Source organism: Anomalospiza imberbis, chromosome 1, assembly GCF_031753505.1.
Source record: "Anomalospiza imberbis isolate Cuckoo-Finch-1a 21T00152 chromosome 1, ASM3175350v1, whole genome shotgun sequence".
Classification (NCBI taxonomy): Eukaryota; Metazoa; Chordata; class Aves; order Passeriformes; family Viduidae; genus Anomalospiza; species Anomalospiza imberbis.
In genome coordinates this window covers 149,654,025-149,675,030 of record NC_089681.1, presented here as the reverse complement: position 1 = coordinate 149,675,030, position 21,006 = coordinate 149,654,025, and the positions used below count along the sequence as shown (strand labels likewise).

General features: G+C 50.8%; 1 protein-coding gene across 2 annotated transcripts; it reads left to right on the top strand.

Annotated features, from left to right (window-relative positions):
- Positions 1-2,675: 2,675 nt before the first annotated feature.
- Positions 2,676-20,120, top strand: HHATL (hedgehog acyltransferase like). Of its 2 annotated transcripts, XM_068175999.1 has the most exons (13): positions 2,676-2,815; positions 4,672-4,822; positions 5,432-5,499; positions 6,290-6,403; positions 6,531-6,725; positions 7,790-7,999; positions 11,240-11,411; positions 12,682-12,826; positions 13,176-13,211; positions 13,898-14,099; positions 17,476-17,617; positions 18,848-19,363; positions 19,466-20,120. In XM_068175999.1, the coding sequence occupies exons 2-12, from the start codon at positions 4,717-4,719 to the stop codon at positions 18,970-18,972; spliced, it is 1,515 nt and encodes a 504-aa protein (XP_068032100.1). In that variant the 5' UTR covers positions 2,676-2,815; positions 4,672-4,716; the 3' UTR covers positions 18,973-19,363; positions 19,466-20,120. The 2 variants fall into 2 exon arrangements, with proteins under 2 accessions (XP_068032100.1, XP_068032105.1); XM_068176004.1 differs by lacking the exon at positions 2,676-2,815 and having other exon boundaries at positions 4,695-4,822; positions 5,436-5,499.
- The last annotated feature ends 886 nt before the right edge of the window (positions 20,121-21,006 follow it).

The window sequence follows — 21,006 nt, the reverse complement described above, 5'->3', positions numbered from 1 at the left end:
ACCGAGCCCACCTCCATCTGTGCCCACAGACTTTTTTTCCCTCCTGCTGAGGCTCCTTGCTGGCCATAATTGTGAGGAATTGTGAGGAATTGTGTCCCCTGCTTATCTGCACCGATCTCTTAATTAGCCAGTCAATTACAGCGAGGTCTGGGAGCCGAGTCCCCGGGCAGGGATGGAGCTGCAGCCGCAGGATCAGGGCTGGGGCATCCAGGTTGTTGTAAATACATATTATAATATCGGCCTTTTGTGGAAACCCTGGGCACTGGGAATATTTCTCTGTCTGCTCTGGGGTGTCCTGACCCTCATTCATGGAGAAAACTTCCAAAGCCTCAAGGTAAACTAGAAACCACAAAAGTGTGAAAGAGATTGTAAAAATTATAGATAGTAGTGTAGTATATCACATGAGTAAAACATTTAAGTTTTAAGATTTTTAGTATGTTATAAATAAGTTCAAAATAAAAAATATAAAGTGTTGTCTTAAGTTCCTTTCTTCTTTCTTCTTCTTCCTCTTTCTTCTTAAGTAATATCTTGTAACTAAGTAGAAAAATCCACATTACAAGTCTTTAAAGATCAGTTATTGAGTTAAAAAAATAATTTAAGTGTCATTTCTTAAGTAACTTAGTTTTTAATTAAACTTAAAAAGCCTTATAACAAAAGATTTTTAGCCATTTTTGTACTGTTTTTCATACACACAAAGTCTCATACAGACAATGTGCTGAAGGTTTAATAAAATCACAATAAAACAAAAGACCAAAAAAGTCCTATACATCTACTTTTCCTAACAAAAAACTATTTCAAAAAATTTTCCCCCTCTCAGGGAAGCCCTCAAGGAGTTCCCCAACATAAAGCCCACAAACTCACAGATATTAAAATGGGTGCCCTATGTATAATGTTAAAGTAACTTTGCTACAAAAATATGGTTTTTATTTCTGTTAGGCATGGCAGTGAAGTAACTGATGTAAGTATACTTGTGTTAAAATTCCTGCTTGGTTGAGATAACATTCAATGAACACATGAAGAGGACCCCCTACTGCTGATATGCCAACTATCAGACACTTGCCATCAGTAGAAAGTACAGACCAAAGCCCAAACTAAAGGTGATAACAAGAACGGACTAGAACCACAACCAAGAAATACCCTGAGAGGGCAGACCCGAGGAGGAGCCATGCTAAACAATGCTCAGAACATGTAAGCTAGTTTGGGGGAAAGTCTTAATATGCATAATTGTTCATGAATATGTAACAGGCTGATGCGATAGAAATGGGATATAAAGGGTGTTTCCAAAATAGCAGGTGTGCTCTTGGCTGAATGCCAAGCACCCGGCCATAAATCTTTGCTTTATTGTCTTTTTCTCCTGTTGTCCTTTATTAAACTGTTATATTTTTACAAGAGAGTGAACTTTGTTTCTCACAAGATTAAAGCACCTCGTTAGGTGCTAGAAGTGTCACCACACAGCTCTGGCCAGGGAGAGCCTCTCTGTGTGCACCAGGTGAAAACCAAAACCCTGCGAAAAAGCCTTTTTGTTCACAGCCAGTGCAGCAGCAGAGCTGGGCTGATCCCCGGGCTGCAGATCCTCCCTGCGGAGCCCAGAGCGCAGCATCTCACGCCAAAACAAACCAGCCACGGAGGGATTTATAAAATCCAACTTTATAAAATATAAAATTACTAAAATACAACACTTTTATAACATCTCTGCCGTGTTTCTCCGTGCTGACCCCTCAGGCAGCCCAGGGATGCTCAGGGAGCTGGCCCCAGGGTGAGCTGTGCCCAGATGTCCCAGGGGCTCGGTGACAGGCGTGGGCACCGGGCACAGGCCTGGCCCTGAGGCTGTGCTGGCTTTTCCTCTTGGCTGAGCTGTGTTTGCCCACCCTGAGACAACAGAGGCCACAACCCCACCCTGCCCCTTCCTGTCCCCTGCTGGGGATGCTGGAAGGCCCCCAAAGGTGTTTTGTAGGGATCCCAGGATCGTTAAGGTTGGAAAGGAGCTCTGAGATCATCGAGTCCAAGTGCTAACCCAGCACTAAACCATGTCCCCAAAGTGCCACATCCACGGGATGTTTGGGACACTTCAGGGATGGCGATTCCACCACTTCCCTGCACAGCCTGGTCCAGTGCCTGACAACACTTTCAGTGGAGAGGTTTTCAATAATATCCAGCTGAAGTCTCCTCTGGCACATCTTGAGGCCGTTTCCTCTTGTCCTGACACTTCTTACCTGACAGCAGGAGATGCTGCAGCCTCCGAGCCTCACTTAGATTTAAACACTGCCCAAGCTGAGTAGGAACGACACTTCCCTTTGGCTCCGTGCCTCAGTTTCCCCATCCCCACGCAATGATATCTTCCTTTGGAACAAGGTGATGGGGGCAACCCCCTCCCTTGCAGGGCTAAAAGCGGGGACCCAAACCCCCCTCCTGGGATGGAGCCGGTCCCTGCCTGCGGCTGCCGTGCCCCGGGGCTCCCAGGGCCGGCTCCCCTGGCTCGGGGTGAGCTTTGGCAGCCAGCACGGGTCCTCTCAGCAGCTGCCGTGACAGACAGCTCCCGAGCCACCCCCCTCTGCAGTGCTGCTCTAAAATAAAAATACCTCCCGCCTGCTCCGCTCCACTCCCAGCCAAACTTCCTCCAGGGGCAAGGTGGGGGACGGCAGCCCAAAAATACCCCCGTCCCAAGCCGGCCTGGGAGATGCTGTAGGGCAAATCAGCGGCCCCCAAAGCCTCGGTAGCTGCCCCCTCTCCCTTGTCCCCCTCCTGTCCCCATCGCGCTGCCGGACGCTGGATCCCCGACCCTCGCCCGCCTCCCCCCGCGGCCCCGGGGCTCAAGGTCAGTAGCGGGGAGCGATGCGGGGCTCGGGGGGGCCACGCTGCGGGTGGTGACACGCTGCTCCCGCACCTCCGGGGCTCTCCGTCACCTCTGCGTGTCCCCAGCGCCCGGCCGGGGTCCGGGGAGGGGAGCGGGGGGATGAGGATGGTGAGGATGCTGCGGCCGCTCCGAGCTGCGGGGGGTTCAGCTGGGACCCCCCGAGCCTCCCCGGGCAGCCCGGGAGCGATCAGGAGTTAAAAGTGTCCGAGGGGTCCCCGCCAGCCCCCTCGCCCCCCGCAGGGCTGGTCACCGCCTGCCGCCCGCTCCTTTGCGGGGTGGCCTCGCCCGCTCCCTCGCCAAAGAAGGAATAATAATTAAAAAAAAAAAAAAAAATTAAAAGAAGCTTTGGAAAGCGTGGAAAGGAGGAAGAAAAGCTTTTTACAGGCACCTCCGTGCGCGCCCTCCCGCCGCAGGGGCACCGCAGCGCGGTGGCAGCGCCCGCCCGCAGCGGCCCCGCACCGGGAGTGACCGCGGGGCGACCCCCGAAATTCCGCCCGGATGAACCCGAATTTCCCCCGGGATGAACCCGAAATTCCGCCCGGATGAACCCGAAATCCCCCTGGGATGAACCTGAAATTCTGCCCGGGATGAACCCGAAATCCCCCCCCGGATGAACCCGAAATTCCCCCCCGGATGAACCCGAAATCCACCCCCGCATGAACCCGAAATCCCCCCGGGATGAACCGAATTTCCCCCCGGGATGAACCCGAAATTCCCCCCGGATGAACCTGAAATTCTGCCCGGGATGAACCCGAAATCCCCCCCCGCATGAACCCGAAATTCCGCCCGGGATGAACCCGAATTTCCCCCCGGGGAACGCGTTTGGTCCACGCCGTGGGGAGATGGGGTCACCCCGCATCGCTGCCAAGGAACTCCTCCACCCCCCACTTAAAAACCTCGGCGACCAAACAAAAAAACAAACGCTTAAAATGAAAACGGTAATTTTAACATGAATTTAATTTTTATATGGAGTGATTCAAATGACCGCAGAAGCTTTGCAACGCGGATGCCAGAGCAGGGGGTGACCGCGGCGCCTTTTACGCCCTGATCCCTTCAGCGCTCTCAGGGATGGTGGCGGGCGGTGCCAGCACCGGGGCTGTCCCTGTCCCTGTCCCTGTCCCCCGCATCCCTCCTGCTCCAGCCCTGAGCCGCCTCTTGGCAGCTGCCGGCCGCTCGGTCGGGGAGGCTGCGGAGCTGCAGGGCACGTCGCGCCGAGGTTAATTAACCTCGGCGGGAGTAATTAGCTCTAGGGCTAATTGCGGGGCTGGGTGTCGCCTCCGCGCTCTGCGGATGCCGCCGGGGGGCTCAGCCGTGTCTGCGCGGTCCTAAAGGCTCCTGGCAGAGGAAATTTGGGATCACGGGGATTCGGGGGCCCCCCCAGGAGCAGGAGGTTGGGCAAGGTGAGCGTGGAGGTGGAGAAAGCCATAACGTCCCCTCCACCAGTGGTGTCACCATGCTCCATCCTGGATCCCCTCCACGGATCCAGCTAGGAATTAGAGGTGGGGACATCAGAGACACGCTGGAGGAAGCCCATCCTGGAGCAGCTCTGAACTTCGGGAGAGAGGGGAAGAGCCGCTCATCAGGAGCACCTGGCCCCAAATCCTGGCTCCCGGGTGGGGCTTGCAGGAACCTCTGTGCACCTGAGCTGTGCCCCGGGGCTCAGCCCCAGGTGTGACCCTCTTCTCCTTCCCTTCAGCCTTCAGCCAAGCCCACAAAGCAGAGCTGGGGAGGAGCAGCAGCAGGGATTTAGGGTGTTTGAGGGACAGGAGGGCAGTTGAGCTCTCATCCCCGGTTTTCCTCCCTCTCCTCTTTCCCAGGTGTGGATCCCTCCCCCGTGCCGGCTGGGGCTGTGACCTCCCACCATGGGGGTTAAGGCGATGCTCCCCAGCTACGAGCTGGGGTTTTATGCCCTCGTGGTGACCTGTGCCGTGCTCTACAGCGGCAGCGGCATCTTGGAGGCATCCAGAGGTAACGCTGCCACCGCATCCCCTGGGAGCGGGGGTGGGTGTCAGGTGCCTGCTTTTGCAGCTGTTGATACCAGCGGCAGATCCCCGGCTTCAACTGTTGCAGAAAACAGCTTGGAATTCCTTTTTAAAGGGATTTTTTGCCTGGTTGTCTCTTTGTCTCTATCTCCACTGCTCATGGCAAGAGGCTGTGGGATGTCACAGGTCCCCAGGTAGTGCCACACCAGGTGGCCACCACCACCCTGCCCACGCAGGGCTGATTCCCTTGTTTGTTTGTCTGGGGGGTTTTTTGTGCGTTTTGGTTTGGAGTTTTTTGTGGGTTTGGTGGTTTTTGGTTTGTTTGGTTGGTTGGTTTTGTTTTTGTTTGGAAGTCCACAAACCCAAAAACTTTATGGGATCAGACAGGGAATGTGTAATGAGAAAAAGGCTTTGCTGAAAATTCCTGCAGAAACCTGCTGTCGCTGACTCTTTTGGTTGTCCACTGCACTTTTGGGATGGGGTATTTGAGCCCTGATGGCTCATTATCACAACGATGAAGGTTCTGGGCCTGGCTTGAGCCTGGATCCTGTTTCCCAGAGCTGTTTCTCTCGCTGTAACTCTGATTCTTTTGCAGACAGCATGAACAGAAAGGCCTTTCGGGATGGCATAAAGCCAGGCTGGCACTACTTTGGCAGGAAGATGGTGAGTGAGGAAGGGCTTGGGCTTTTCTAGCTACAGACAACCTGGTCAGTGGAGAAACAGAGCTGGTTTTTCTGCTGCTGACACACTTTTGCAAAGTCCACCTGACTTGTATTTTCCTCCCTAAAGTAGTGGGGAAAATACCAGCCCTGCTGATGCCTTGTGAAGGCTGACCTGGAACAGAGGCTGGACAGAGCTAAAGAATAAAGCAGGGATTTATTAAAAGGATCTCCTCCATGGATCCACCTTGGGCAGCACAAGAGCCCAGCCAGGGCTGCACCCAAGATGAACCAAAATGGTCCCAAAATGCACGAGCGCTCCCGGGGGCTCTCACTGTGATCAGCTCTGCTCCATTGGCACATTGGAGTTCATTGTCCAATTCCAGCTTTAGCCCATGCAGTCCCATCCTGCTTGTTTTTCTCTCTCCAGCCCACGTTGTTTGTGCTCTTGGGCCTGAGATTTGGATCATCTGTCCTTGGTGCCCAGCTGGAGAAGGAATTGTTTTGTCTCCCTGCTCTGTGCAGAGAGCTCACCATCCCCTGATACGAAGCTCAGAACAGCACACCAAAGCAGCACAGAATCTGAAAAATATAAGAGCTAAAACCTGAGGCATCACAGCAGGGCTGTGGATGCTTCACTTCGTGTGCTGTGGGACGAGCGACCTCTGCATGTCCCTCCTGGGCTTTTATGTCTGAGCTAAAGTGCTTGGGAGCCCTTGGGTGGAAAATGGGAAGCAAAAGCTCTAAAAGTTGTGGGGCTGGAGGCAGTAAAGTGCCTGGTGCTGCTCCTGCAGGATGTGGCTGATTTTGAGTGGGTGATGTGGTTCACCTCGTTCAGGAACATCATCATCTTCGCCCTCTCAGGACACGTCCTCTTCGGCAAGATCTGCTCCATGACTGTGCCACAGGTGAGCAGGGGTGTGGTGGCATGGATTTGAGAGCACCAGGGGTGGTCTGGGGTCTGTGGAAGGGGTTTTGGGGGATGTTCTGGGGTTGAGGCTGTCACCGCGCTGACCACGGCCGCTCTCTCCCCAGCACCGGGCTGTGATGTACATGATCTATGGGGTCCTGGCTGTGCTGGGCAGCATGGGGCTGGTCTACCTGATGATCATCCTCTCCCACTGCCTGCTCCTCTACTCGGTGGCCCTGGCCAAGCAGAAGTGGCTCTGCTACGTGGCCGGGCTCTGCTGCCTCGCCTCCTTCAAGGTGGAGCCCTTTGGCTCGTGGCAGGTGGGTGCTGTCCTGGCCTTGTGTCTGCCTCATTTCCAGCCCACTGGTGTCCATCTCCTCGGGGTAATCCCCAGGGAGGGCTCCTGGGGCAGCCCCAGGCCCTGGCCACTTCTCCTGGCTGCATCAGAGCTCTCACAGCATTTTAGAGGGAAGGGACTGCTGAGGTGTGAGCTCAGGAATAATCCCACAGTTCTTATGTCATGTTTTGGTGGCTTCATGCTGTTCCAGAACAAAAGACATCTGAGTCCTTCTTGCTGCTCAGGCAGCAATTTGTCAGCCTGTTGCTGCCCCGTGCCTCAGTTTCCCCAGCTATAACGCAGAGCTGAGATGGATTCAGGGATGCTCATCTCTTAGGTCACAGCCTAGCTAAGACTTAATCTCACTGGTGGGTGGAGAGAAGCCCAGGAAGGACTTTATCAAAATATTCAGTCTCTCAGCAAGACATTGCTGTCTCTCCCTGCCTCCAAAGATGTGTTCCCTCCCTCTCCATCAACCCTGTGCTGGCTCTGCTTTACTCTGTGGGGACACCTGTGACAGGGTGACATTGCCACCCAAACCAAAGCTGTGCGACCAACAGCTGCTTGGTGACGTGGCCAAGAGGATCTACCACTTCCTGACTGCTCTGAGCTGCAGGAGCCAGCTGGGAAATCGAGCCCCAGTTTTCTCTTTCCAGCTCATTAACTTCGGAGACAATTTGTGTCAGAGCATAATTAGAGATTTTTCCTTGAACTGAAAACTAAACTGGCAGAGGTCAGGGTTAGAGGAGATGTTAGGAAAAAATTCCTCACTGTGAGGGGGGAAAAGGGGCCCTGGCACAAGGTGCCCAGAGCAGTGTGGCTGCCCCTGGATCCCTGGCAGTGCCCAAAGCCAGGTTGGACGGGGCATGGAGCAACCTGGGATAGTGGAAGGTGGCCCTGCCCATGGCAAGGGTGGGACTGGCTGGGCTTTAAGATCCCCCCAACCCACACAATTCTCTGCTACCGCAGGAGTGGTGTCTCCCACAAAGCGAGGCAGCACAGAAGTGACACCACGTTCCTGGTGGTAACTCTCTGTTTCTTGCCCAGAGTGGGTTTGTGACGGGAGCTTTTGATCTCCAAGATGTCCTTTTCTACGGAGGGTGCACCTTCACCATCATGCGCTGCGTGAGCTTTGCCCTCGAGAGCTCTGAGAAGAAAGAGGGCATCTACTCCATCTTCGACCTCCTCAAGTACAACTTCTACCTCCCATTCTTCTTCTTCGGGCCTGTCATGACGTTTGACCAGTTCCACGCCCAGGTGAGTGATCCTGAGGCTGGGCTGGAGCAGGATTTCTCCCCAGAATTTATTTGCTTGGGGTCAATGTGTACAAAAACCCCAACTTTTGCCACAGCGAAGATGCAAAAGTTGTAGAACTTCTTGTGGTCGGTCACCTCTAGTCTGTGGTTGTGCATTTTTGTGGGGAAGGGCATAAACTGGATTTTTACCTTCTTTTTTTTTTTTTTTGGTTTTTTTTTTTTGGTTTTTTTTTTTTTTTTTTTTGCCATTTTCACTGACTAATTCACAATGGAAGATTTTGCTGTGATGTCCTTGCTCCCTGGGCATCTGCACTGCTCGGTGCCTCAGTTTCCTTGTGTTGTCATTCCAGCACTTTCACGGTGAGGGCCACACATGTAGAGCCCACCCATGGGATCTCTGCATGCTGTGACAGCAAGGACATTTCTGTCTCTCATTTCTATCCAGCTGCTTCACCCAGGGAGCAGGAGCTTCCAGGGATGGCTTGTGTGTCTTTAGATCAAGTTATTTCTCAGCAAACAAATAAGATTGGGTAGAAGGCTGAGCTCCAGCAATCAGGGGCTCCATGAAATTCCCTGATGCCCCAAGTCTTTGCCTGTTCCACACAACCAAGGGAGCTTTTGGATGAGCAGACTTCAAACAGAACTGGAAAACATCAGCAGAAGCCTGTGCTGGGACCTCTGGAGCAGCTCCACAGTCCAAGATCAAGGAAACCAGCAGTGCTGTGTTCCCATCTCAACCTTCTCCTGCACCAAGGGTCAGCCTTGGCCACCAAAGAAAACTGGTGATGCTGGCAAAGGGAGGTGTTTGGTCAGCAGTGATGTTGTGGAGGATTCCCACCATCACCCCTGGTTCCTTTTGCAAAAGAACAGCTACACTGAGATTTTGGACACAAATTAATGCCTGGGTACAAGAATGATTTGGAAAAACATTTGTGGGTTCAGAAGAAAAACCAGCCCAGGGCAGGGGAGAGCCGCCAGAGCCTCATGGTGAGGAGAAGACCAAAGACCCAGCATCTTCTGTCACATATGGGGCTGGTTTTGGTTGCCTAAGAAAGGGTTTGCACTGGGATGTTTTCCCCCGGATGAGCCATGATCCCAGTCCTACTCCATGCATGGTCTTCACCCGTGGAATTAACAACTTCATGATGCCTCTTAAAAGGAACAAGAGCCCTCAGGTCTTAGTGGACATATTAAAAATTATTTTTAGAGCATCGGACCCTGAAGATCATAAGGTCAGCTCTGGTGTCCCCATTAAGGATGCAGCCAGGTACCTAAAAATGGGGACATGAAACTCCTCATGTCTCCAACACCTGAACTCCCACTGCTCCTGCAGAGCTGCATCCAGGGGGAGTTTTATTTCCTGCTCCTTGGCACAACTCCAAACCAGGATGTCTAAAGCCATTTAATGAGCAATTCCCCTCTCTGCTGCTTCAGACCCCAAAGGCACAAGGATTAAGTCCCCAGCCCCTTTCCCCTGCCCTGGCCAGGGGTCCTGGCTTGGCCTGGCCACCACTGCCATCTCCTGGCTACATCCCCCCTGCACTACTGGAGCTGCGGCTGGCTGCAGAGGTGAATTCTTAATTGCCCAAGAGCAATTAGAGCGGGAGGCAGATAGAACCCTTCCTCAGAGTGGGATGTATGGCCCCGTTAGAGATCAGATCTGTCCCTTTGGATCCTACTGGTCCTACATCCTGGTGGAGCTCTTGCATCCCTATGTGAGATGGGAACTCATCTGTACTGGGGCTTGGCCAGCCGAGTTTGGGTGGAGAAGCACCTTTCTCACTGAGATCAAGGGAGCAAATCCCCTTCTCTAGGGTCGGGAGTGTCGGTGACACAGCCCTAATCCCGAGGGGGTGGCAGCCAAGTGCTGGCACCACACACAGATGTGAGGATGAGAGGAAAACCACCTCGAGTTACACCAGGGGAGATTTAGACAGGATAATAGGAATAATTTCTTCAAGGAAATGGTTGTTAAGCATTGGAGCAGGCTCTCCAGGGCAGTGGTAGAGTCACCATCCCCGGAGGTATTTCAAAGATGTGTAGATGTGGCACTTGGGGACAGGGTTTAGTGATGGGCTTGGCAGTGCTGGGTTAATGGTTGGACTCAATGACCCTAATGGATTTTTCCAGCCTAAACCATTTTGTGATTCCATGGAAGGAGGGTTCTGTGTCCCCCCACACGTCTCCATGCCAGACCCTGTCCTCCCTCAGCTCAGGGTCCAGCGACCTCTTTGTATCCTCAAAGCACCTGGTACTTAACAGACACAAAAAAAATCTGGCAAAGGCTTTAATTCTCAGGAATCATCTGGATTTGACAACAGGGCTGGTGCAGCAGCCTGTGGATTATGCAGGGAGAGCTCCCACCTCTCACAGGGAATAAAGGGGAAGTAATAAACATAAGAGGATTTTGAATACAGCAGCAATTTTACGGCGACGCGGGGAAGCAAGGACATCTCTCTGCCCCGTGTAATCCTGAGAGCTCACTCTGGTCATGTTCATATGACAATGAGCAGAGATGTGACAGCTCCTGGAGGCAAACCCCAGACCCTGTTTGTGCAGGAAACAGCAGAGGTGAAATCCCCATCAATCAGGTCTCACCAACTCAGGATGGCCCCTCGAGAAAGTCTCCCTCTCATTTACAGCAGGAGTCTGCAGCAGAAGACGCAGACATCATCAGTCCTCCTTTTCCTCCCAGATGACCCTGGGCAAAAATACACCAGGCCTTGGCAGAGCTGTCAGGTTGGGATTCCAACCCTACAATCCATCCTGGAGATGTGATGGGTGCAAGAATTTGCTCCCTCTTAGTGTCTTTTGGAAAGGGTTGTCCTTAAGCAAAGTTGATTTTCTGAGCACATCACTGCAGAAAGAACATGAAATTCTGGGAGCTCCCTGGTCAGAATGGATTTCACCCCACCTGGAGTCCCTGAGTACAGCCAGGCCTTTGTCTGACCACATGCCTGCTCTGCTGGGAAACTCCTGGGAACAGCAGGGTGATGCAGTAGAGACATCCATGCTTTCCTCAGCACTGCTGTGGGTGGGACGTGTTCTGCTCCTTGTGGATGTGCTCACCTGAGCCAGCCCTTGGGTCTTCCTTAATCAGTGGAAATTTGGGCCACATAGTCCATGGAGTGACCTGTAAAGGACAATGATGACCTTGGACCTTGACCATCCTTCTGGATGAAGGAACAATGCCCGTCCTGTCCCTGGGCTCAGCCCCACCCTGGTTTGTCCCTCCCTGCAGGTGAGCACACGAGAGCTGAGGCGCAAGGACGACGAGATGAAGAGCATCCGTGTCAATGCCCTGCTCCACGTGGGGGCCATCGTGGCTGTGGACATCTTCTTCCACTTCTTCTACATCCTCACCCTCCCTTCTGACCTGAAGTTCGTGAACCGCCTCTCGGACTGGTCCTTGGGTGAGTGGCCGTGCCTGGGCACGTTCACCCCTGTAATCAGCTCCAAGGCAGTGGTGAGTGATCCAGATCTCCATGCACCCCCCTTGAGAGGCTTTGAGAATGCCTGTGTTGGACAGGTTTGAGTATAAACCCCTCATCCTCATGCTGGCCACGCACAGAGCTGGGGTTGGGCAGCCATGGTGGTGGTCTGACCTTTCCACAGTGTAAATTGTTTAGTCTGGGGTTTAGGAAGCTGAGCACCAAGATATTTTTGTTACCATTTCGACTGGAAGGGAACTCAGCACCTCTAAAAAATCAGCAGGACACAGCAAGCCACACCCAGCAATGCAAAGCCTGATTTCATGTAAGGAAAGTTGTCCATAGAGTGGTCAAACACTGGAAGAGGTGCCCAGAGAGGGTATGGATTGTCCTAAAAGAGCCCATTCAACACCTAAATAGGCAATGTCCAGGGCAACGTAATCTCTACCTAAAGGTGGGCTAGAGACCTCCAGAAGGAAAATTCCCAGGATAAGTGATGGAAGCAGCACTGGCCTTCAGCTGGCAGCTGGATGGAGGGTTCCAGATGATCAAATCCATGTCTGATGGCAGCATTTCTTACACCACCACACAGCAGAGGCCAAGCAGGGGCTGGAGGAGCCTCGTGTCTCTCCAGAGTGGCAGCTCGAGGCCAGGATAAAATCCTAATGCAGCTGGAGTGGCACTAACATGGATTTAGGTGTCCCAAGAACCCTGGCTAGATGGATCCCATGTTACTCCAGAGGGAGCAGAGCTCTTCTGGCTGTACTGACCACGGTGGGAGCATCCCTTAATCTGGGAGCTGGATCCCACCAAGATGGGGGCATTTCAGCAGCTCTTTGCAGAGTCATTTGAAATTTTTAGTAGCTGTCCCTGCAGGGTTTGTTTCCCAGTGTCAGACACCTCTTTAAGTCAGAGGTTCTGACCCTGGCTCTGCTGGAACATGGATGTTACATCCATGGCCAGGGGGAGCTGGGGTGGGGGGGAATTTTGATGGAGGTGCCAATAAAACCTCAGAAGGCAGAACTGCTTAACAAGCTGCAGAGGGAAGGGACAATGATGGCATAAATTACTGTACAAACATAATTTCTTGGACTACTAAGGCCAATAAGCAGTTTGCTCCCCAAGACCCCAAGAAGAAATTGTCCTTTGGTTCAAGCCTCTTAAAAAACTTATTTTTAAAAGATTTGCTCTGCAGAAATCCTGATGCATTCAGAGTTCCTTTTCCCCCGTTTGACTCCCATTTTTGCTCCAGCTGGCCTGGCCTACTCCAATCTGGTCTATGACTGGGTGAAGGCTGCTGTCATGTTTGGGGTCATCAACACCATCGCCAGACTGGACCATCTGGACCCACCCCAGCCCCCAAAATGCATCACCATGCTCTACATCTTTGCCGAAACGTGAGTGCCCCCCCGCGAGCATGAATGAGGAGTGTTTGAGCTGGACAGGACCTGCAGGGAGGGGGGACACCTGGGCTGTCCTGGGCAGCTGGTCTGTGAGTTGGAGACCACCTGAAACCACAGTCTAGACCTGGCCAGAACCCAGGGAAATATTCTTAGGTGGGGAGAAATAGATAAGGAGAAAATTTAAACCATGTCTCTAGTAGCATCTGTCCAAGGAAGGAGCCTGGAGGATTTCTGTGAGCAAGGTCCAAGATATGCCTTGCCAGGGGATGGGGTGTTTTCTCTGTTTCAACAGGTTTTTATTGCCATTGTGTGTTTTAACATGTTCTTATCATCTTATTTTTAGGCATTTTGACAGAGGGATTAATGACTGGCTGTGCAAGTAAGTGTCCAGTCGACCATCTCTAGTCTGGTTCAGTGTCTTCCCTCTCATCCCAGAGCAATGAAGCATCGCATGCTGTTCATCCCAAGCCTAGGGTGTTCTCTCTTCTGGATAAATCCCACTATTTGCTCTGTTTAGCCCCAAACCCATTGAATTAATTGCACAAAGAACAGCCCCCTCCTCCAAAGCTGGGAATAAAAGAATGCTGTCCCAAAATCCCTTTAAGTCTGGTGGGTTTAGGGTTCCCTCAGAGGAGGAAGAGCCAGCTTAACATTTCTCCAGGAGGAAAGGGGAACTGAGTACTGCAGCTCCATCTGCATCTTCCTCTCTTCACCTCCCTTCATCCATGAGTTCACACCAGCAAACCTCTGCTGAGGGGGGAGGTGGCTGCTTTGTGATGAAATGCTGAGCACCAGCAAGTCTGAGAGACCCTCCAGCACTAGAGACCCCAAGTTTTACCTGCCAGAGGGAGAAAGGTGGATATTTTGTCCTTGAGAATTTATAAGTTTGTAGGAACACAAGTCCCAAGTGGTTGGGGCACAGCACAAATCAGTTTATTGACAGAACATCCTTCCTGATTTAGTGGGATGCTCTGAGCTGAACTGTCTGTGAGGAGCTTGGGAAAAGAAACCCCAGAGGGGTCTCCTGCACTACAGGGAGCACCAACCACCTTCCCTGGCTTTTAGGTATGTGTATGACCACATTGGAGAGAACCATGACAATATCCTGAAGGAGCTGGTGGCCAGCATCACCACCTTTGCCATCACCACGCTGTGGCTGGGGCCCTGCCAGGTCGTTTACATCTGGTCCCTCGTCAACTGCTTCGGCCTCAACTTTGAGCTCTGGGTGCAGAAGTTCTTCCAGCTGGGGCCCTTTGCCAAGCTGGAGGTGAGGAGCTGGGCTGCAGAGGGGATGGGGAGAGGTCAAGGGGGCTGTGGTGCTGGGAAATATCTGTGCCTGGAGGGCGCTCACGCTGGTTTGTAGGAGTCGGATTTTTGGTTGAGGCGGAATGTCGATGTCTGATGTTCTCTCTGGCTGGTGTTCTGAGGGCCCTGCCTCGGGTCTTTTGAGCTCATGCCCACTTGGACTCGTGCCAGCCCACCCAGTGGGACGCCAGTTGACAATTTCTCTCGAGGTTCTGAAGGTCTGGATGACCCCAAGAGATCGTAAAGAGTCTTTGCTTCCCTAGCCCGACGCAGCCAAAGGAGGAGTCTGGAATGCGTCCGATTGCGCTTTCAAGGTTGTTTTTTTCTTCTTATCTATAACATTCTTTCTCTGACCTGCCAAGCTCTGGCTAGCAAGGAGGCCATGGCATTCTGCCCCCGAGCCTTGGGCGGCTCCCACCTTATGTACTCAAAACTACATGTGTATGTTTATAATTTATTACCAATTCCTATCACCCATGTTAGACTGTGAATCTCTACCTTAAACCAATAGAAAAGTGTCACCATCACACCAAGACATGGAGGACAAGAAGAAGAAGGCTAGGATACACCCAAATTCCTCCATCTTGACCCCCTGAATTATATTCTAAAAAACCCCAAATTTCTACTTTTCCACCCTATGTTAATTCAAATATCACACTAGTAAAACCCTTGTGGCTTGTAATTCCTCATACAAAGTTGGCAGCTTTTTCCACAGGCTAAAATGGAAGTCACAGGTGTTTTTGACTTCATGCCAGGGTTTCCGAGACCTCTGCCAGGGTCTCGAGACAGCCAGGGCAGCCAGAGGGATGTCCTGGACTCCAACAGTGGAAGAGCAGAATCCCTGAGAATGCCATGGGGGCTCCATGGCCTCGCCTTGGTCCTGGAGACCTGAAGGTCTTTCCTGTGGCCTTTAAAATCATGGAATCATAAAGGCTGGCAAAGACCAGCAAGTCCAGCTGTCTAGCCAGCAGCAGCACCATGTCCACCACTAAATAATCCTTAAGTGCTGTATCCACACAGATTTTTTTGAACATTCCCGGGGATGGTGACATCCCTGGACAATCCCTGGGGTCAGCTACTGAGCTGTGCAGGGGAAGGACAGTCCTGGTGCTCTGTGTCCCTTCATTTCAGGCACTTTGTCACCCACCCAGAGCAAAGAAACTCCTGCCCCTGTGCTGCTTTGCAAGGAATTTAGATTGGGGTGGAAATTCCAGAGGGAAACCAGAGGTCCAAGAGAAGCAGGAATGCATCTCCAGTGAGGCATCAAAGTGCCACAGATGGACACAAAATATGAGGTCTGTCCCTGGGAATACGTCTACGCGTAGGGGGATATTCTATGGGGAATACCCAGATTCTATGATCCTATGGGGAAATGTTTCTACATTTCCTTATGGGATTAATTTGTTCTTCTTGTTCCACAGAGCATCTTGGCATTCTCAGTGGTTTTGATCTGATTTTTTTTTTTTTTAACCAAGAATTTGTATGTTAGAACAAATTATTTTTAAAACACTCCAAAGCTTCATGCCCTGTCTCTGTTTGGGACCAAGGTGTCTCAGGGACATACTGGAAAAAGATCTTTAAAACTTCCACTCTGGAAACAATTATGTTCCTGTTGGAATTTGAAATGCAAGAAACTCTCAGAACTTTAAACCTGTAAACCCAAGCTTAGAATTAAACACAAGATTTGATTTAAAACCTTCTAAAAAAAAAATCCAACCTTAAATACTAAAACCAAAAATATAAATTTATAATTTGAAACAAAACCACGTTAAACTAAATTTTAAAATTTTGAAGTTTTAAAATATAAAATTTAAAATATGTAAAAAAATTAATAAAAAATTAAAATACAATACTATAAATTTATGTATCATAACATAATTTACTAAAAAAACTTACACTATAACATGAACCCATAAAACAAAATATTTTAAAATTAAATCAAAAATGTAAATATCCTTATTAACAGTATTTTATTAATTAAAACCTCCTTAAAAAATCCTATAACTAAAAATCTTATAACCTTCTAAATCATACTATAACAATATAAACCAAATTCACCCTTCCTACCTATAAAAATTAAATATAAATATAAAATATATCAAGCACATAAATATAAAAAATAAAAATGTATTTTAAAAAAGCACATAATCAAAATAAAATAGAAATAAATATAAATATAATATAAATAAATATATAAAATATAAACCATATATAAAAATATTTCAAAATAATCCACATCATCAAAAACAATTCAAAAATCCCATCTCAAATTCCTTCCAAAATTCCCCACAAATAAATTATCACATGTTCCTTATTTCTCTTTCCCAATTTAAATTCTGGAGGTCCTAAATTAGTTAAAGATCTATTTTGAATAAAAACCGTGGAGAGCAATCCTCCCGTTTGCTCTCCCTGTTGAGCTCCTAATCAGATTAAGGCTCTCACAGGCAGTGAAATCTCCTTCCCTGCGGCACCACAATGCCCAGCACTGAGTATCCTGGGGGCTCACCGCGCTGTAAACTCCTTCCCTGCTCCACTCACAGCAGCTGATCCCGGAGATTATGTGCCACTGACAATTCCACTCTGCTGCTGTCATTGGTTTTTGAGCTTCTTTCTTTTTTATTTTTTTATTTTTTTTTAATTCCTAAGAAACTATTTTTACCAGGAGCCAGGAGTGATTTGCATGTAGGGCTAATAATAATCCCGGGATACAACAGATTCTTCTTCCTTGAGGAGTGGCTTACCCAAGGCAAGAGGTGGAGAAAGCAGGACTCAACCATTTCATTTTAAAGAAGATCTGAAAGAGCTGGAGAAGGATTTGTGACAAGGATGTGGAGGGATGGGACAAGGAGTAATGGATTTAAACTGACAGGGCTAGATGGGGTCATGGGAAGGAATTCTTCCCTGTGAGGATGGGCAGGCCCTGGCACAGGTGCTCAGAGAAGCTGTGGCTGCCCCTGGATACCTGGAAGTGCCCAAGGCCAGTTTGGATGGGGCTTGGATCACCCTGGGACTGTGGAAGGTGTCCCTGCCCAAAGTGGGGGGTGGGATGGATGATCCTTAAGATCCCTTCCAACCCAAACCATTCCATGTGTCTGTGATTCTACAATTATTGTGAAACTGTGTCTAATATCTTCCCTCTACCCATGGGACCCAGCCCAGAGTCCCTAAACCAGCAGAGCAGTTTTGCCTTGTCCTTTTATTTCTTCATTCCAGAGGCACTAAAAGCTGCTCTGATTTTTGCCTCCTCTCTGGGATCCCAGTTGGAGTTTGCTGGGGTTGCACCAGTCACCCCCTTTTCCTCACAGACCCTTTTCCCTCTGCTCCTCTCTCCTCCACAGGCCAAGCTGTCAGGGGCCATGTCTCGGCGGATCAGGGCAGCTTTTGGGGCGGTGAACTTCTGGGCCATCGTCCTCTACAACATCCTGGCCCTCAACAGCCTGGAGTTTGCACTGCTGGTGACCAAGAGACTCCTTGTGATAGGTAAGGCTCTGCCAGCCTTCCCCACTGAGACACCCCTGTCTTAACTGGTATGGGAGCTGAGGGCTGGGATTTGGAATCCTTTTGGATCCAAACTGGCCACTGGCTTGTGAATTGGCTGCTCCAAATGTCCTTAATTCTTCTGCGAAAAGTGCAGGCAGTGGTTTCTTAGCCCCCACTCCGCTCCCCACTGAGTGTTCTGGGGTACCAGCTGCCTTCCAGGTGTGCTTGTACAGCTCCTGGCACAGCCTGATCCTGGTTTAGCCTCCCTGGAGCACTGCAGAGGTCACATTCACCTCACCAAGCAGGGCCGAGTCCCTGCCTGTGAAATGGTCCCCTTGCTGGAGAAAGGGATTGACTCCTCCTGCCTCATTTCCTCTGCTCCAGCAGACGTTCCTGCATCATCCCGAAGGTGGCAGGTACAAATCCTCATCCTGCAGCCTGTACATTTCTAATCAGTGGATTGTGGCACTGGTTTGAAGTCTTCCTGAGCTGCCCAGGGTATAAATAGCCATCAGGAGCCGGCGCCCTGCAGCCCTCTACGGGATGGATAATGTCACACTCGGTGTGCCAGGAGTGCCTGCCCGCTGAGCTCGCTGGCTTTTGCTGGTTGCATTATTCATTGCAGAGCTCCTGTTTTAGCAGGAACAAACCCTGGATCCACCCCTCTGCTGTGGATACCAGATTTGTGATTGCAAACACCGTCAGACCCTTCCAATGAGGAGGGAGAGCTCCGGGCTCTGTCGCTGACGTGGGTGACAAAAATATGTATTTTCCTGGGTGGACACTGTGTCCTCACTAAGTGCAGGACAAGGCTGGGGTTGATCCTCAGCATCAGTGGGGCCCAAAGTTTCCAGAAGGTCACAGTGTTGAGCAGTGATAAACGTGGGCAGGTTCAGTGGGCAGAAAGTCAACCGTGATTTCTGAACTTGGGGAGCAGAAGGATTTTTGGGGGTAAGAGGGGCTCAAAACCCCTTCAGCATGTCCCAGCTTAGCTTCAGCCCACTGTGCCTTGGTGGGCTCAGGCACAGCTTCACCTAAAATCCAATCCTGAGGATTTCCCTCTTCTCTCGGTGAAGCCGCAGGGCTGGATCTATGGTGAAAACCGTCACCAGCCACCGTGACCTTGTGGGACCTCCCAAACCCACCTGAGAGGCAGCTGTGCTGGTGAACGACTGGCCCTGTCAGGCGAGCAGCCACAGCTGGATGACCACGTCTTCCTCCCGGCTCTAGGTTTCCCTGTGAGCACCTTGTCCATCTGGTTCATCACGTACTGCGGCGTGCAGCTGATCAAGGAGCGCGAGCGCGTCCTGGCCATCCAGGAGGAGGAGAAGGGTGACAAGGCAAAGGTGGAGTAGGGGAGGCACCACAGGCTTCTCCTGAAGCCTCGTCTCCCTTCCAGCCACTGCTGCCAGGCCGGCCACTGGCCAGGGCTCTCCAAACCCTCCTGACCATCGGACTGCTGTAGCTCATCCACGTAGAAGTCACCTGGAAGGCACAGGTCACCCCCTTGCTGCAGGAAAGATTTTCCATCAGGCACAGTGGGCATTTCACAGTGACCCCAGGCGTGGCAGGATGCTGAGGCAGCTCCCGGCACATTTCTTCCACGCCAGAGCCATCCCCGTTCTTTTTCTGACCCTCTGACAGTGTGCAGGCCCAGAGATTTCACCCCCTGCTTGGTGCACCAGCACTGGGCTCCCCCTCAGCCCATGCCTCCCAGAGGAGACTCTCCAGGCCCCGTGGCTGGAGGTTTTAGGAGACTCTCCAGGCCCCGTGGCTGGAGGTTTTAGGAGATTCTCCAGGCCCCGTGGCTGGAGGTTTTAGGAGACTCTCCAGGCCCTGTGGCTGGAGGTTTTAGGGCCCTGCACTGCTGGATCTGAGACTGATGTGGCCACCACGACCACCCTGCTGTGACACGTGTCCTGGGACTCAAGCCAAACCCCACCTCAGTTTTTTTACATGCCGTGGACAAAGGTCTAAGCTCACATTCCTGCCCATGGCTGAGGGACAGAACGTGCTGTGGCCACCCCTTGCTCATCTCCAGCCACCCATCCCTTTCCTCAGCTGCCTTTGGTGTGCACAGCCCACAGCTGTACGGCTGAGTGAGCACACGGCTGAATGCAATCAAGGGAGAAAAACCCCAGGTGACGGGCAGGGATTGGGGCTGGGGAGTGGAGGGAAAGCCCATGGGAGACTCCTTGGAGAATTAGACTTTGGGAGTGTGTGAAACACTGTGCCTTGGGGGAAAGGTGGGTTTGTGACACAGAAATAGCTCTGTCTCTCTTGCACTTTAGAGTAACTCTCAGTGGCCTTATCTCTGATTTATGTGGCTGTCTGGGGGCAGGATCCACACCCCGCTGCAACAGGGGTTGAGACTCTTGGTGCATCCCCGTTGGTGAAGCAGGATGGGTTCCCACCCAGTTTTCAGCTCTGCCAAAGTAATTTGTGAAGTCCCTGGTAAATGTCTCTTATTTATGTAGCCAATAAATGTTGGATAACTCTGGCACCTGCTGCTCATCCCTGTTAATGCTGCTGGCTGCAGGTGACACCCCCGGTAACGCCCGGCCACCGGAGCTGAGAGGACAAGGATCTGTTTGCAGGTCCTCACCTGCTCCCCCAGAAGAGTGGCACAAGACATTTTTGACTTCAGCAGATACCCACTTGTGTGTCATCACCAGGCTGGAGGTTGGGCTGCAGCTGGATTCATATTCACCTTTATTTTGACTCTGCTTTTGTATTTGTCTGTAGCCTGTGGCCAGAAAACTGTCACCCATGTGGGTTTTGGGTTAGAAGCCAGGTTGGTTTTACTTTTGGGAGCCTGACCAACAATGCTGGGAGTAAGGGGCAGGTATTGTGTGTGCCTTGGTGGTGTTGCTATTGGACACGAAGTTAAGTACACAAATGCTTGGTAAGTTCAAAGGTCAAAAAAGAGAGCATTTTATTTGAGTATTTGATATTTATAGAATTCTAGAGGTGACTGTGGATTGGAGGATGGAATTACCACCTCTCCAACTACACTGGTTAAACTAACAGTCTATCAATTCTCTTTTCCTACAAAGAAGAATGTAAAACAATCATTATTTACATGAACAGTGTGTGATAAATCTAGTAGAAATATGTAAACAGATCAGAAGGTTGAAGAAGTTTTATGAGAACTTTAAAACTTTTAAAAGAACTATAAAAGAAAACACTTTTCAAAATCAAGGTAACATTGGTGGCATCTTGTCACATCCCTTTTTGACACATCTCTCACTGATGGACTTTTCATAGGTGTTTCTTGGCGTCTCCATTATTTCAGATTTACTTTTTCCATCAAACCAGCTCTGCCATCGTGTGCTTCCTGCAGGGTTAAATTCATCTCTTGCCCTCCATGGGGACGTCCTTGCACAGGT

Bases quoted from the DNA above. Each gene is read 5' to 3' on its own strand.
- HHATL (XM_068175999.1), top strand. From the start codon at position 4,717: ATGGGGGTTAAGGCGATGCTCCCCAGCTACGAGCTGGGGTTTTATGCC. The intron at 6,404-6,530 runs GTGAGCAGGGGT...CTCTCTCCCCAG, and splicing joins GCTCCATGACTGTGCCACAG to CACCGGGCTGTGATGTACAT. The intron at 6,726-7,789 runs GTGGGTGCTGTC...TTTCTTGCCCAG, and splicing joins AGCCCTTTGGCTCGTGGCAG to AGTGGGTTTGTGACGGGAGC.